The sequence below is a fragment of the Arachis ipaensis genome, chromosome B07 (assembly GCF_000816755.2).
Source record: "Arachis ipaensis cultivar K30076 chromosome B07, Araip1.1, whole genome shotgun sequence".
In the NCBI taxonomy this organism is placed as follows: Eukaryota; Viridiplantae; Streptophyta; class Magnoliopsida; order Fabales; family Fabaceae; genus Arachis; species Arachis ipaensis.
The window spans coordinates 69,178,313-69,191,068 of NC_029791.2; the positions used below are offsets into that span (position 1 = coordinate 69,178,313).

Sequence of the window (12,756 nt, forward strand, 5' to 3'; positions counted from 1 at the left end):
TTTCGTTTAGATCTCTCTTCAAAGTTGGACTCCAAAAATTGTTCAGAGACATCCAAAGATAATCTAAATATTGAGCAAGAACTTCACATGTGGAAAGAAAAGGCAAAAGAGCAAGAAATGATCAATGAAGAGCAAAATGTTAAGTTAAATAATGCTGAGCACAAGTTAAAAGATCAAGGACATCAACTAAATGTTCAATAAAAAGAATTGGTTCTACTGAAAAGACACTTTATGCTTTGTATAAAAAGTTGAATCTCCCACTTCCTTCAACCTTGTTTGTTTTTGTGGAAGATGAGAGGCTCTAGTGATGATGAGGATGATAACATGAGTGATTGATGTCTGGAGTATATATTTTCTCTGATTTAGATTAAGAAATTTTTAGGTGAATTAGTTAGTACATTTTATTTTATTCATGATATTTGACCTTTTTAAAGGCTTTCTTTGTTTTAGTTTAATTTTTTTCTTATTTTAATTTGATTATATTTATGGAAAAAAATATTTTAATAATAAATATTTTTTTAACTCTTTTATGGTAATTAACTTTTTCATGACTTTATTATGTGTTTATAATTTTTGATGATGTAATATGAAAAAAATAATTATGATGGTTTTAATATAGAAAGCAGATCGAATACAATTTATTTTCTAAAATATTTATATATTAAATAGCAAAATATTTTGTTTGAAAATTGTTTGAAATATTATATTAAATTTGTAAAAAATTTGTGCGAAAATAATTTTTTTTTTGTATAAAATTTATTTCAAATACGTAAATTCTTTTAAATTAAATTTGTCTAAAATTTAATTGAAAAGAAATATTTGATTTATCTAAAATTTGTTCGAAAAAATTTGTTATATTTGACTAAATTTATTAGAAATTTGTTTGAAATAAAGTATATTTTTTGTTTGAAATTTGTCTGAAATGAAATATTTTTACGTTTGAAATTCGTCTGAAATACATTCTCTTTATGTTGGCTAATCTGTCTAAAATTCATCTAAAATACATTATAATAGTTAGAAATCTAGCAGATAAATGCCTATTCGAAATCTGTCACAAAATTGTCTGAAAAAAATTTCGGACGAAACTTCAGACAAAATGTAAAATAGCAATAAGGGTTTTTGAAACAAAAAAAGTTCGTCTCAATTTTGTTCAAAAGAAAAATTGTCTCTAATTTGTTCAAAATTTATCTCAATTTCGTCTCAAAATTTGTCCGAAAAAGCCCTATTTCTAGTAGTGGCTTAAGCCTGGAATTAAGCTCATAAATTAAATGAGTCGAGTTTGAGCTTGGATAAGCTCAACTCATTAGCTCATGAGTTGGCTTGATTATATATATAAATATATAATATTAAAAATATAGATTAAATGCATATAGGATATGATATATATATATATATATATGATGCCTAGGCATCTTAGGCTAGTTTCACAAGCCTTTTTCATTAGTTTTCATTAGGTTTCATGCACTTTCTAGAGCATTAAGTAAGCATTTGGATGAGAATTTCATGCATATCTTGATTCAATCAAACATGGCTAATTATGTGCATTTTCATGAGATTTGTGCAAGAGTTTACTTGATGCTATGAATGATGCAAAATCTTATAATTTTGGCAAGACTTTGATGCATGTGTTTGATTGATGATAGGTGAAGAGAAGCAGAGGAATGGCAAGAAAGAAGCAGAGAAGGTAACATTGGAGGCCAAAGCCGGCTCACCAACATTGCCTCAAATGTTGGATAAGAAGAATTGAAGGGAAACGCTGGAGCCAAAGTTGGCCTCAAACGTTACCTCCAACATGCTAAAGAAGAGAAGGCAACGTTGGAGCCAAATCTGGCCCTCCAATGTTGCCTCAAACATTGATAAAGAGGAGGAGAGGTACAACGTTGGAGCCAAAGTTGGCCTCCAACGTTGCCTCAAACGTTCCAAGCTCATGGTGCAACGTCGGAACCAAAGCTGGCCTCCAACGTTGCCTCAAACATTCCAAGCTCAAGGTGCAACATTGAAGAAGAAGAGACGCCAACGTTGGAAGGAACATTGGTGATCCAACGTTACCCCCAACGTTCTCGATAACTTTCAATTTTTGGAGTTGGAAAATTTGTAGTGACGAGTACGCGTCGATGACGCGTATGCGTGAATGAGCATTTTGGACCAGTTTCGCACACGCATGAGCGACGCGCACGCGCAAAACTCTGTTTTGACGCGTACGCGTGGGCGACGCGCACGCGTGGGTGAACAGACGTTGGTGCACCAACATTGGGTCAAATGCTAGTGGCAAACGTTCAAGTGTTATTTTGAAAGCTTGACCCAACATTTGCATTTAACGTTGATCACCAACGTTACTTCCAACTTCAACACAAAATGGCATCTATTCAGAGTATGAACGTTAGTTTGCAAATATCCTCATCAACATCACAAAGAGCCACTCTCCACTACCTCCAACAAAGGCCAAAGCCCACATCCAAAGACTTCAAGACTGAATGAAGAAAGTGTATAAATAGATAGAGTTTAAGTTAGATTAGGCAGATTGGAAAGCGGGAAGCAGGGGATCCTAATTGGGAAATCCTAAATTCCTTTTCTCTGTACTCTGCTTTCTAGTTCATGTACTTTCTTTTTTTTTCATTTTGTTTTGAATTGAGCTATGAACAACTAAACCCCTTTTCATTGGGTTAGGGAGCTCTATTGTAATTCAATGGATCAATAATAGTTTTCATTCTTCTTCTTCTTTCTTTTCTCTTTGATTTACTTGAAAGCTTTCGATCTTCATCAAATTAAGTAGTTGTCTTGGAAGAGAAGCTGCTCATACTTGGATTTTCTTTGAACCTTGGAAGAGGAATAAGGAAATAAAGCTAGAAATGCTTTCTCAGGTTGGACCGGATTGGGGGTTGGATGGATATAGTGACATATAATCCTACCAATACTTTGATTTGGAAATACATGTGGTAAAATCAGTGACCATACTTCATCTCTTCCCATGAGCAATTAGATCAAAGAATTGGGCAATTGTTCAAGCTTAGAGAGATTGAATTGCCAAGGAATTAGGATTCAATCACCTAAGATTGCCAAGAGATCAATGAGTTGCATGGATTGAGGAAGAGATGAGAATGAACTTGATCTAGAGAACACAATATCTCCTGAACCCAATGATCCTACCCTATCTGATCTACTCTTTCTTTATTTTTGGCTATTTACATTTATGCTCAATCATCTCCATTCCCATTTAGATTTCTGCAATTTACTTTCTGCATTTCACATTTCGCTATTTACTTTCCGTTCTTTACATTCCTTGCTATTTACATTTCTGGCCATTTAATTTTCCGCAATTCTAAATTCAAATTTGCTTAGTTCAACTAGAAAACTCCTCTAATTAAAGTTGCTCAACAATCAATCCCTGTGGGATTCGACCTCACTCTATTGTGAATTTTTACTTGACGACAATTCAGTATACTTGCCGAAGGGAAATTTGTTGAGAGACAGATTTCCGTGCATCAAGTTTATGGCGCCGTTGCCGGGGATTGATTTTGCATTGACAATGATTAAATTGGAGCATAACTAGATTGAACACTTTTCTTTTCTTTTGTTAATCCATTTCAATTTTAGTTGCTTACTACTATTCTCTGCAATTTAAGTTGTTTTTATTTGATTATTTACTTTTTAGCACACTAATCCACTAACTATTTGATTAATTTCACTAACCACTCTAACCATACTTTTCATCCACAGTGAATTCTTCACTTGCCTGTGCTTGTTTGTCTTGCTAAGTGTATGACATGTAGAAAAGGAGCTTCAACCTCTTTTGACAGTGAACCAGAGAGAACCTTCCTTAGACTAAGGAGGGAAGTAAGAGGAAAAGAAGTCATTGGTGAAGAAGGGTTGGAAGAAGATTTAGACGTTACTATGGAGGAAGAAGTTCATAATCATGCTAGAGAAGGTGCTAGTAACCATGCTGGGCAGGAGAGAAGAGTGCTAGGCTTTTATATTAATCCCAATCCTGGGAATTGTAGGAGCAGCATCTTAAAACCTGCCATACATGCCAACAATTTTGAGTTGAAACCACAGCTTATCACCCTTGTTCAAAACAATTGCTCATTTGGAGGAAGTGCCCAGGAAGACCTCAACCAACATCTAACCACATTCTTGAGAATATGTGATACTGTGAAGGCCAATGGTATTTATCCTAACACCTATAGATTGCTTTTGTTCCCCTTCTCTCTTAGAGACAAGGCATCTAAGTGGCTAGAGTCTTTTCTTAAAGAAAGCCTTACCACTTGGGAGAATGTTGTTAATAAGTTATTGGCAAGATTTTACCCTCCCCAAAGAGTTAACAGAATAAGGGCTAAGGTACAAATATTTAGACAACAAGATGGTGAAACTCTCTATGAAGCATTGGAGAGATACAAGGAATTGACAAGAAAGTTCCCTCTGGATAAGTTCAATGAATGGGTACAGCTGCACATTTTCTATGAAGGATTGTCACAGGAATCAAAGAAGGCCTTAGATTACTCTTCAGGAGGATCTCTCAACAAGAAAAGACAATTGAAAAGGCCATAGATGTCATAGAAACTGTATCCAACAATGAATACTTCTATGCCTCTGATAGAAGCACCAATAGAGGGGTGATAGAGCTGAATCACATGAATGTATTGCTAGCTCAAAACAAGCTAATCACTAAGCAATTGGCAGACCTTACGGAGCAAATGGAGAGAAATCAAGTTGCAGTAGTCAATACTCAACCACCAGCTCAAAAAGAGTTCAATACAAAGGAGGGAGGTGATTGGGAGCAAGCCAATTATGTTGGGAACCCATCAAGACAACCCCATGATCCATACTCCAAAGCCTACAATCTTGGTTGGAAGAACCACCCAAACTTTGGGTGGGAAAACCAGCAAACCCAGAACCAAGATCATAGACCTCACAATTCCAACCACTGCAACAACTCCACTTACCAACACTCCAACCAAAGACCATATCAAGCCCCACAAAAACACTTCTTTCCAGCCTCCATATCAAGCTTAAAATAGCCATTCTCAGCCTCCCAATTCCAACCTACCACCACCATCTGAGGATAGATTATCCCAGATTGAGGCCTTGCTTGGAGAATTTTACAAGGATTTTTATGACAACAGAGCATTCAAAGAGGAAGTAAGGTCTAATATGAAGAATCAGTGAGATACCATCAAGAAGCTTGAATCTCAAGTAGGATACCTCCCTTAGCAAATTCCTAAGCCTACTGACAGCTTTTCAAGTGATACTAAGAAGAACCCAAAAGGAGAGATCAAGAATGTGAGATGGGAAGAATGCAAGGCGATCACTCTAAGAGATGAAGAGATTTTGGAGGAAGAACTTAGCAAGCCATCAGAGCATACTCAAGGAGTTCCACAGGAGACACTGGAAGAGAAAGAACAAGGAGTCAACCATGCACAAATGAAGGAATCAATGGGGAAGGAAATCCTGAAACCATATATACCAAAGGCACCATTCCCTCATAGGCTCAAGGGTGGTGAAAAAGAAAGGACATATTCTAGATTCCTAGATATATTTAAGTCTCTTCATATCAACATTCCCTTCATTGAAGCCCTTCAATAGATGTCATCCTATATCAAATGTATGAAGGAGCTGCTAACTAAGAAAAGCCCATTGAAAGGGTGGACAAACAGTGGTGATGAATAAAGAGTGCAGTGCACTTATCCAAAAGGAGTTGCCCATAAAGAAGAAGGATCCAGGGAGTTTTCACATCCCTTGTACTATAGGGGATACAATGATTGACAGAGGATTTTGTAATCTTGGAGCAAGTATAAATCTAATACCTCTGTCTCTCATGAAGAAGCTGCACATCAATGAGTTGAAATCTATAGATGTAACTCTTCAACTGGCTGATAAGACTAAGAAACAAGCATTAGGAGTGGTTGAAAATGTACTGGTGAGGGTTGGGAAGTACTTTCTCCCTACAGATTTTTTTGTTCAGATGGAAGAAAGCTATCTTCATCTAATCATTCTAGGGAGACCATTCTTGGCCATAGCTAGCCAGAGCACTCATAGATGTTGAGCAAGGAGAGTTAATATTGAGAATACATGATGAACAACTGACCTTTCATGTCTTCAAGCCCTCACATGAATCTGAACAAGAAAATAAAGACCTGAAGGATGACCACAAGGAATGCTTGAAGGATGATTCTGGAGATACAAACCTAAAAGAAGCACCCAATGAATCAACCCTAGAGCATCCAAGATCATGCCTGAAAGAGAAAAAAAAGTAAAGGTGGTGCTACAGACTGAAGAAATTAAGGAGGAGCTAGGGCCACAACTCCCACATGAGACAAGCAACAAGATCCCTCCTGACAAAGAGATCACAAGTAATAAGGCACCGCCAGAAGAAGGAAGGAAGAAAGTGCCAAGAGGTTGGAGGAACAAAAAAATCCTCACTGAAGATTTTTCTCCAGGGGACAGAGTGATATCGATCCACCAACCACTAATACCACCTCATTTTCCTGTGATACCATCTCAATTATCTCAAGTGTACATAATCAACAAAGTCCTCTCATTGGAGCATGTAGAGATTCTCAAAGAGGCAAGCGGAGACAGATTCACTGCAAGAGGAGAGGACCTGAGACATTACAACCCTCCTTGACAAAGATAAATCGTCAAGCTAATGACGTTAAAGAAGCACTTGTTGGGAGGCAACCAAACCAGAGGTAACTCTCCTGTCTTTTAATTTGTTTCAATAAAAGAGTTAGGTAGATTTCTCTGCATTGCAAGGAGCTAAGTTTGGTGTTTCACACCAAAGTAATTCAAGGGTGAATATGTAATTCTAAGTTTGGCGTTCCACCACAGATTCCATTAAGAACTCATTGCATCCTTCAGTATAATTAGTCACTCATTCCAAACAATCAGAGAAACTACTTAACAATTGTTTAATTTCTAGTTCATAGTTTGTTTTCTTAATAAAAGCACTTGATGTTTCCTGCATGTATTCACTCTGCTGCATATAGAAGTAGGCGAGGAACTAAGTTTGGTGTTCATACATCAACTTAAGTTCAGAAAACCATAAGCATACATGCATGCTATTCTTAAGTGCTTGGGGAACAAGCAACTTCCAATAACTTTGTAGGAAGTCAATCAATCTCTTGGAGGGTAAGATGCACCACCATCCAAGGAAACAAAGAAGGATACAAAAGCTATGGATGATGATGACAAGGAAGAAACAAGAAGACACCAAGAGGTTGTATTGTTACTTAACTGTTTTTGGTTTGTAGTGATTTAATTGGAAGTATGATTGTACATTCTGTTTGTCTTCCTTTATTGTTATTTTGGGCTGATAGTCTAAGTACTTGCTTCATTTTCATCCTACTTGAATTGTATGATGTGTCCTTGAGCTCAATAAAAGAAATTATGAGAATATGTTGTAAAGAACAAGAGTGAAATCCAATGTGCAGAATAAAGTCCTAGTATTGTGGTGGTATTTGCTAGCTAAGTTGGTTCATCAATAAGATACAAGGGTAAGATATCTCTTGAATTATGAGCTTGAAGTGAATTCTATGAGACTTAAATGAATTAATAAGATCCTAAAAAGAGAAAAAGAGAATGAAAAAGAAAGAAAAGAGCAGAAAATAAAGCTAGGCACCAATAGTTTGAACCTTGAGGCATGTGTCTGTGGTGTTTTTGTGCAAGGATCTGCTTGGATGAGTAAGTTCTTAGGAGTGCTTCATCACTTGACAACTTGGGTTAACTAACCCGGGATTGTCAACTGAAAGTCCGCTATCAAGAGTAACCTTGTCACAAAACATTTAGCAACCCAAAGAGGTGCTGGACACCAAGGTATAAGGAATGAGTAACAAACCATGTACCTGTGGTGTGTATGTGCTAAGGAGAGACTTAGGTGATTAAGTCCTTAAGGGTGTTTCAACACCCAGCACCTTGAACCAACTGGTTTGGGAGTGTTGGCTAAAAGCCTATCCTAAAGAGTTGTCTCAACACAGAACACTTAGTTACAGAAAGCAATAAGCTCTAAAGAAGGAAAGAAAACAAAAACAGAGCTAAGTTAAGGATCAAGAATAAGAGTCTCATAGAAGGCAATAGAGTGAGAATTCAAGAGCATATGATAGCCTAGAAACCAGCAAGAACATGAACCTAAATTGCCATGCATAAAACTCCATGAACCAAGGATTTGAATTCTCTGAATAAGGACTTATATCTCTTGTATTTTCATTTCATTCTTCTCATGTTTTAATACTTGCTTAGGGACAAGCAAGATTTAAGTTTGGTGTTGTGATGCCTAGGCATCTTAGGCTAGTTTCACAAGCCTTTTTCATTATTTTTCATTAGGTTTCATGTGCTTTCTTGAGCATTAAGTAAGCATTTGGATGAGAATTTCATACATATCTTGATTCAATCAAACATGGTTAATTATGTGCATTTTCATAAGATTTGTACAAGAGTTTACTTGATGCTATGAATGATACAAAATCTTGTGATTTTGGCAAGACTTTGATGTATGTGTTTGATTGATGATAGATGAAGAGAAGCAAATGAATGGCAAGAAAGAAGCAGAGAAGGCAACGTTGGAAGCCAAACCCAGCTCACCAACATTGCCTCAAACGTTGGCTAAGAAGAATTGAAGGGCAACGTTGGAGCCAAAGCTGGCCCTCCAACGTTGCCTCAAATGTTGATAAAGAGGAGAAGAGGTGCAACGTTGGAGCCAAAGTTGGCCTCCAATGTTGCCTCAAACATTCCAAGCTCAAGGTGCAACGTTGGAGCCAAAGCTGGCCTCCAACGTTGCCTCAAACGTTCCAAGCTCAAGGTGCAACGTTGCCTCCAACTTTCCAAATTTAAGGTGCAACATTGAAGAAGAAGAGCTGCCAACGTTGGAGGGAACATTGGTGATCCAACGTTACCCCCAACGTTCTTGATAACTTTTAATTTTTGGAGTTGGAAAATTTGCAATGATGCGTGAACGAGCATTTTGGACCAGTTTTGCACACGTATGAGCGACGCGCATGAAAGATCATTTTCGTATGGTTAGGAATTTCATTTAAAATAATTCCGTTGATAGTATAGTTCCCAACCAACTAGTAATGCTCAATTCAAATTTTAATAATTTTGGTTTTGTCACGAGTACAAACCCCAATGAAAATTAACCGAAGTATTCAAACCTCGGGAAGTCTCATAAGGAATTGCAATGAAGTGATCAATTATTGGCTATGAAGAACAAGGGGGTTTGATTTGTAATTGACAAGAAAATATAATAACAAGAAAGTAAATGACAAGAATTAAAAAAAGAAAGGGAAAGAACTCTTGGCTAGGCATAGGAATTGAGATCACAATCCTTGTCTACAAACCATATATTGACAATTATGAGGGACCAACCCATTTAGTCTACTTCTATGCTTGAAGTAAGTATAATGTCTACTTCAACGCATTAAGTATGTCAAATAGGCTTGATCAACGTCATTCCATAAGTCCTAGCCTAGTTACTAATTAACTTAGTAGTAGGCTAGAGTCAATGATTATCAAATTGACCACATAGGGTTCTCAAATCACCAATTCGTTGAGACCCAATGACTCAAGGTCATTCAATTCCCTTAGCCTAGGCCAAAAGTAAGGAAAACTACACAATAACTAGAAAAAATATTTCATCAAACACCTAGAGTGCAAGAAAAGTAAACATCACTAAATGCAAGAATTAAAGAAACCCATAACTAACATAAGTAAGAAATCAATAATAACAACTAAGATAAGCAATAAAAGACATGGAAACATTAAATTGTATTAAAATAAAATAGAAATCTAACAAGGGTTCATAAACATAAAAGTAGCAAAATAAGGAAATTAACAAGAGAAACTAAGAAGATTAAGACAATAGAACAATAAAATGTAAAGAAAATTGAACTAAAAACAAGAATTAAAAGTGGATCTAAGGAAATTTAACATAAACTATCCTAAATTCTAGAGAGAAGGGAGAGCTTCTCTCTCTAGAATTCTAACCTACAACATGATGAAAAACTACACTATGAGTCTCCCCCTCATTCCCTTGCCATCCTTGGGTTCAAAAGCATCAGAAATAAGTTGGATTTGGGCATCCTTGAGCTCAGAAATCGCCCCCAGCGTTTTGCCTTTAAGTGAGTCACGTGACCAACATCACGCGTGTGCGTAGATGACGCGTGCGCGTCGCTGGCAAATCTCCTTCTCACGCGTACGCGTGGGTGACGCATGCGCGTGGCCTTCAGTTTAGCAAATCCTCATTTCTTCATGAATTCTCCATTTTTGCATGCTTTTTATTCATTCCTTCAACCCAATCTTTGCCTTCTAATTTGAAATCACTTAACAAACATATCAAGGCATAGAATAGAATTAAAGTGAATTAAAATTAGCGATTTTAGGGTCTAAAAAACATGTTTTTACTCTTAAGCGTAAATTAGGAGAAATTCACAAAACCATGCTAGTTCATTGAATAAATGTGAGAAAAGATGATAAAATCTCCTAAAATCAACACAAGATAAACCACAAAATTGGGGTTTATCAGCGCACGTGCAAAACGCTGTTTTGACGCGTCGTCCATGCGTGGGCAAACAAACGTTGATGCGCCAACGTTGGGTCAAACGCTAGTGGCAAACATTCAAGTGTTATTTTGCAAGCTTGACCCAACGTTTGCATATAACGTTGATCACCAACGTTACTTCCAACATCAACATAAAATGGCATCCATGCAGAGTATGAACGTTAGTTTCCAAACGTCCTCATCAACGTCACAAAGAGCCACTCTCAACTAGCTTCAACAAAGGCCAAAGCCCACATCCAAAGACTTCAAGACTGAATGAAGAAAGTGTATAAATAGATAGAGTTTAAGTTAGATTAGGCAGATTGGAAAGAGGGAAGCAGGGGATCCTAATTGGAAAATCCTGAATTCCTTTTCTCTGTACTCTTCTTTCTAGTTCATGTACTTTCTTTTCTTTTTCCATTTTGTTTTGAATTGATCTATGAACAACTAAACCCCTTTTCATTGGGTTAGGGAGCTCTATTGTAATTCAATGGATCAATCATAGTTTTCATTCTTCTTCTTCTTTCCTTTCTCTTTGATTTACTTGAAAGCTTTTGATCTTCATCAAATTGAGTAGTTGTCTTGGAAGAGAAGCTGCTCATACTTGGATTTTCCTTGAACCTTGGAAGAGGAATAAGGAAATCAAGCTAGAAATGCTTTCTCATGTTGGACCGGATTGGGGGTTGGATGGATATAGTGACATATAATCCTACCGATACTTTGATTTGGAAATACATGTGGTATAATCAGTGGCCATACTACATCTCTTCCCATGAGCAATTAGATCAAGGAATTGGGCAATTATTCAAGCTTAGAAAGATTGAATTGCCAAGGAATTGGGATTCAATCACCTAAGATTGCCAAGAGATCAATGAGTTACATAGATTGAGGAAGAGATGGGAATGAACTTGATCCGAAGAACACAATATCTCCTGAACCCAATGATCCTCCCCTCTCTGATCTGCCCTTTCTTTATTTTTGGCTATTTACAATTATGCTCAATCATCTCCATTCTCATTTAGATTTCTGCAAATTACTTTCTGCACTTTACATTTCGCTATTTACTTTTCGTTCTTTACATTCCTTGCTATTTACGTTTCCCGCCATTTAATTTTCCGCAATTCTGAATTCAAATTTGCTTAATTAAACTAGAACACTCCTCTAATTAAAGTTGCTCAACCAATCAATCTCTGTGGGATTCGACCTCACTCTATTGTGAATTTTTACTTGATGACAATTCGGTATACTTGTCGAAGAAAAATTTGTTAAGAAAAAATTTTTACATATAATTTTGATGTAGGACATGAATAAAAAATTTCTAATTATTAGGTAGCTAGATAATATATAAAATTTATCTTTTTAAATACTTTTTTAATATATAAGTTATAATTTATTGATTTAGAATTATAAATTATGTTCCTATTATTTGAGCTAGTTCGTGAGTTCAAGCCAGCTCGTGAGCTTTCGTTAAGTCAAACCTGAACTTAAAAAATATGCTCGATTGTAAATGTGTTGAGCCGTGAGCCAAGCTTAATTTTTGTGAGTCGAGCTTGAGCTTGATCTAGCTCGCCTCAACTCGACTCACTTCCAACCCTAGTTATAGAGTAGATTTTGTGCTCTTGTTTTTGCTAACACTAATCTTTTACTAATTCAATTATTAGTAAATTGATTAGGGAAAAGATAGTGATCTTTAACCCTAATGACGGATTAGATTTGCTCTTTGTAATTATCATATTGTGGTTATTAACAAAAATAATGATCTTTAACCCTCAACTCTTGTTAAAATCTTTTTAGCATTTAAGTTTACTTTCTTTCACTAGTTAATTATCTTAATTGTTCTTAACATAATTTCTTTTGATATTAGTTATTGCTTTCTTTAAATTCTTCTATTTAGATTTTCATTTATTGCAATCAACCTCCAATTTTTTTACTGTCAATGATAATGCACTCAATGTGATTTTAAGAGAGAATAACTCAAAGATTAAACTCTCAATTATTGATTTAAAATTTTGTGACATTTTACTAAATTTTAAAGAATGTTAAATTTTAAATTAAAGCTACAACAAAATTTGAATTTTAAATTTATAAATTTTTTAAATCAGTATTTATAAATAATTTAATTTAATTAATATTACAGATTATATAACCAATGAACTAAACAATTCCTATTTATAGTTTGATAAATTTAATTAAGAAAATCATAATTATCTTACTAAAGACTCTTCGTG

General features: G+C 35.8%; 1 protein-coding gene across 1 annotated transcript; it reads left to right on the forward strand.

Moving 5' to 3' along the window:
* LOC107607256 lies at window positions 3,760-5,580 on the forward strand. The gene is made up of 3 exons (XM_016309227.1): window positions 3,760-4,360; window positions 4,474-4,867; window positions 5,232-5,580. Exons 1-3 carry the CDS (start codon window positions 3,760-3,762, stop codon window positions 5,578-5,580), a joined length of 1,344 nt encoding a protein of 447 aa, XP_016164713.1.

Bases quoted from the DNA above. Each gene is read 5' to 3' on its own strand.
- LOC107607256 (XM_016309227.1), top strand. From the start codon at position 3,760: ATGACATGTAGAAAAGGAGCTTCAACCTCTTTTGACAGTGAACCAGAG. The intron at 4,361-4,473 runs GTGAAACTCTCT...GGATTGTCACAG, and splicing joins AATATTTAGACAACAAGATG to GAATCAAAGAAGGCCTTAGA. The intron at 4,868-5,231 runs GTGGGAAAACCA...GCCTACTGACAG, and splicing joins AAGAACCACCCAAACTTTGG to CTTTTCAAGTGATACTAAGA.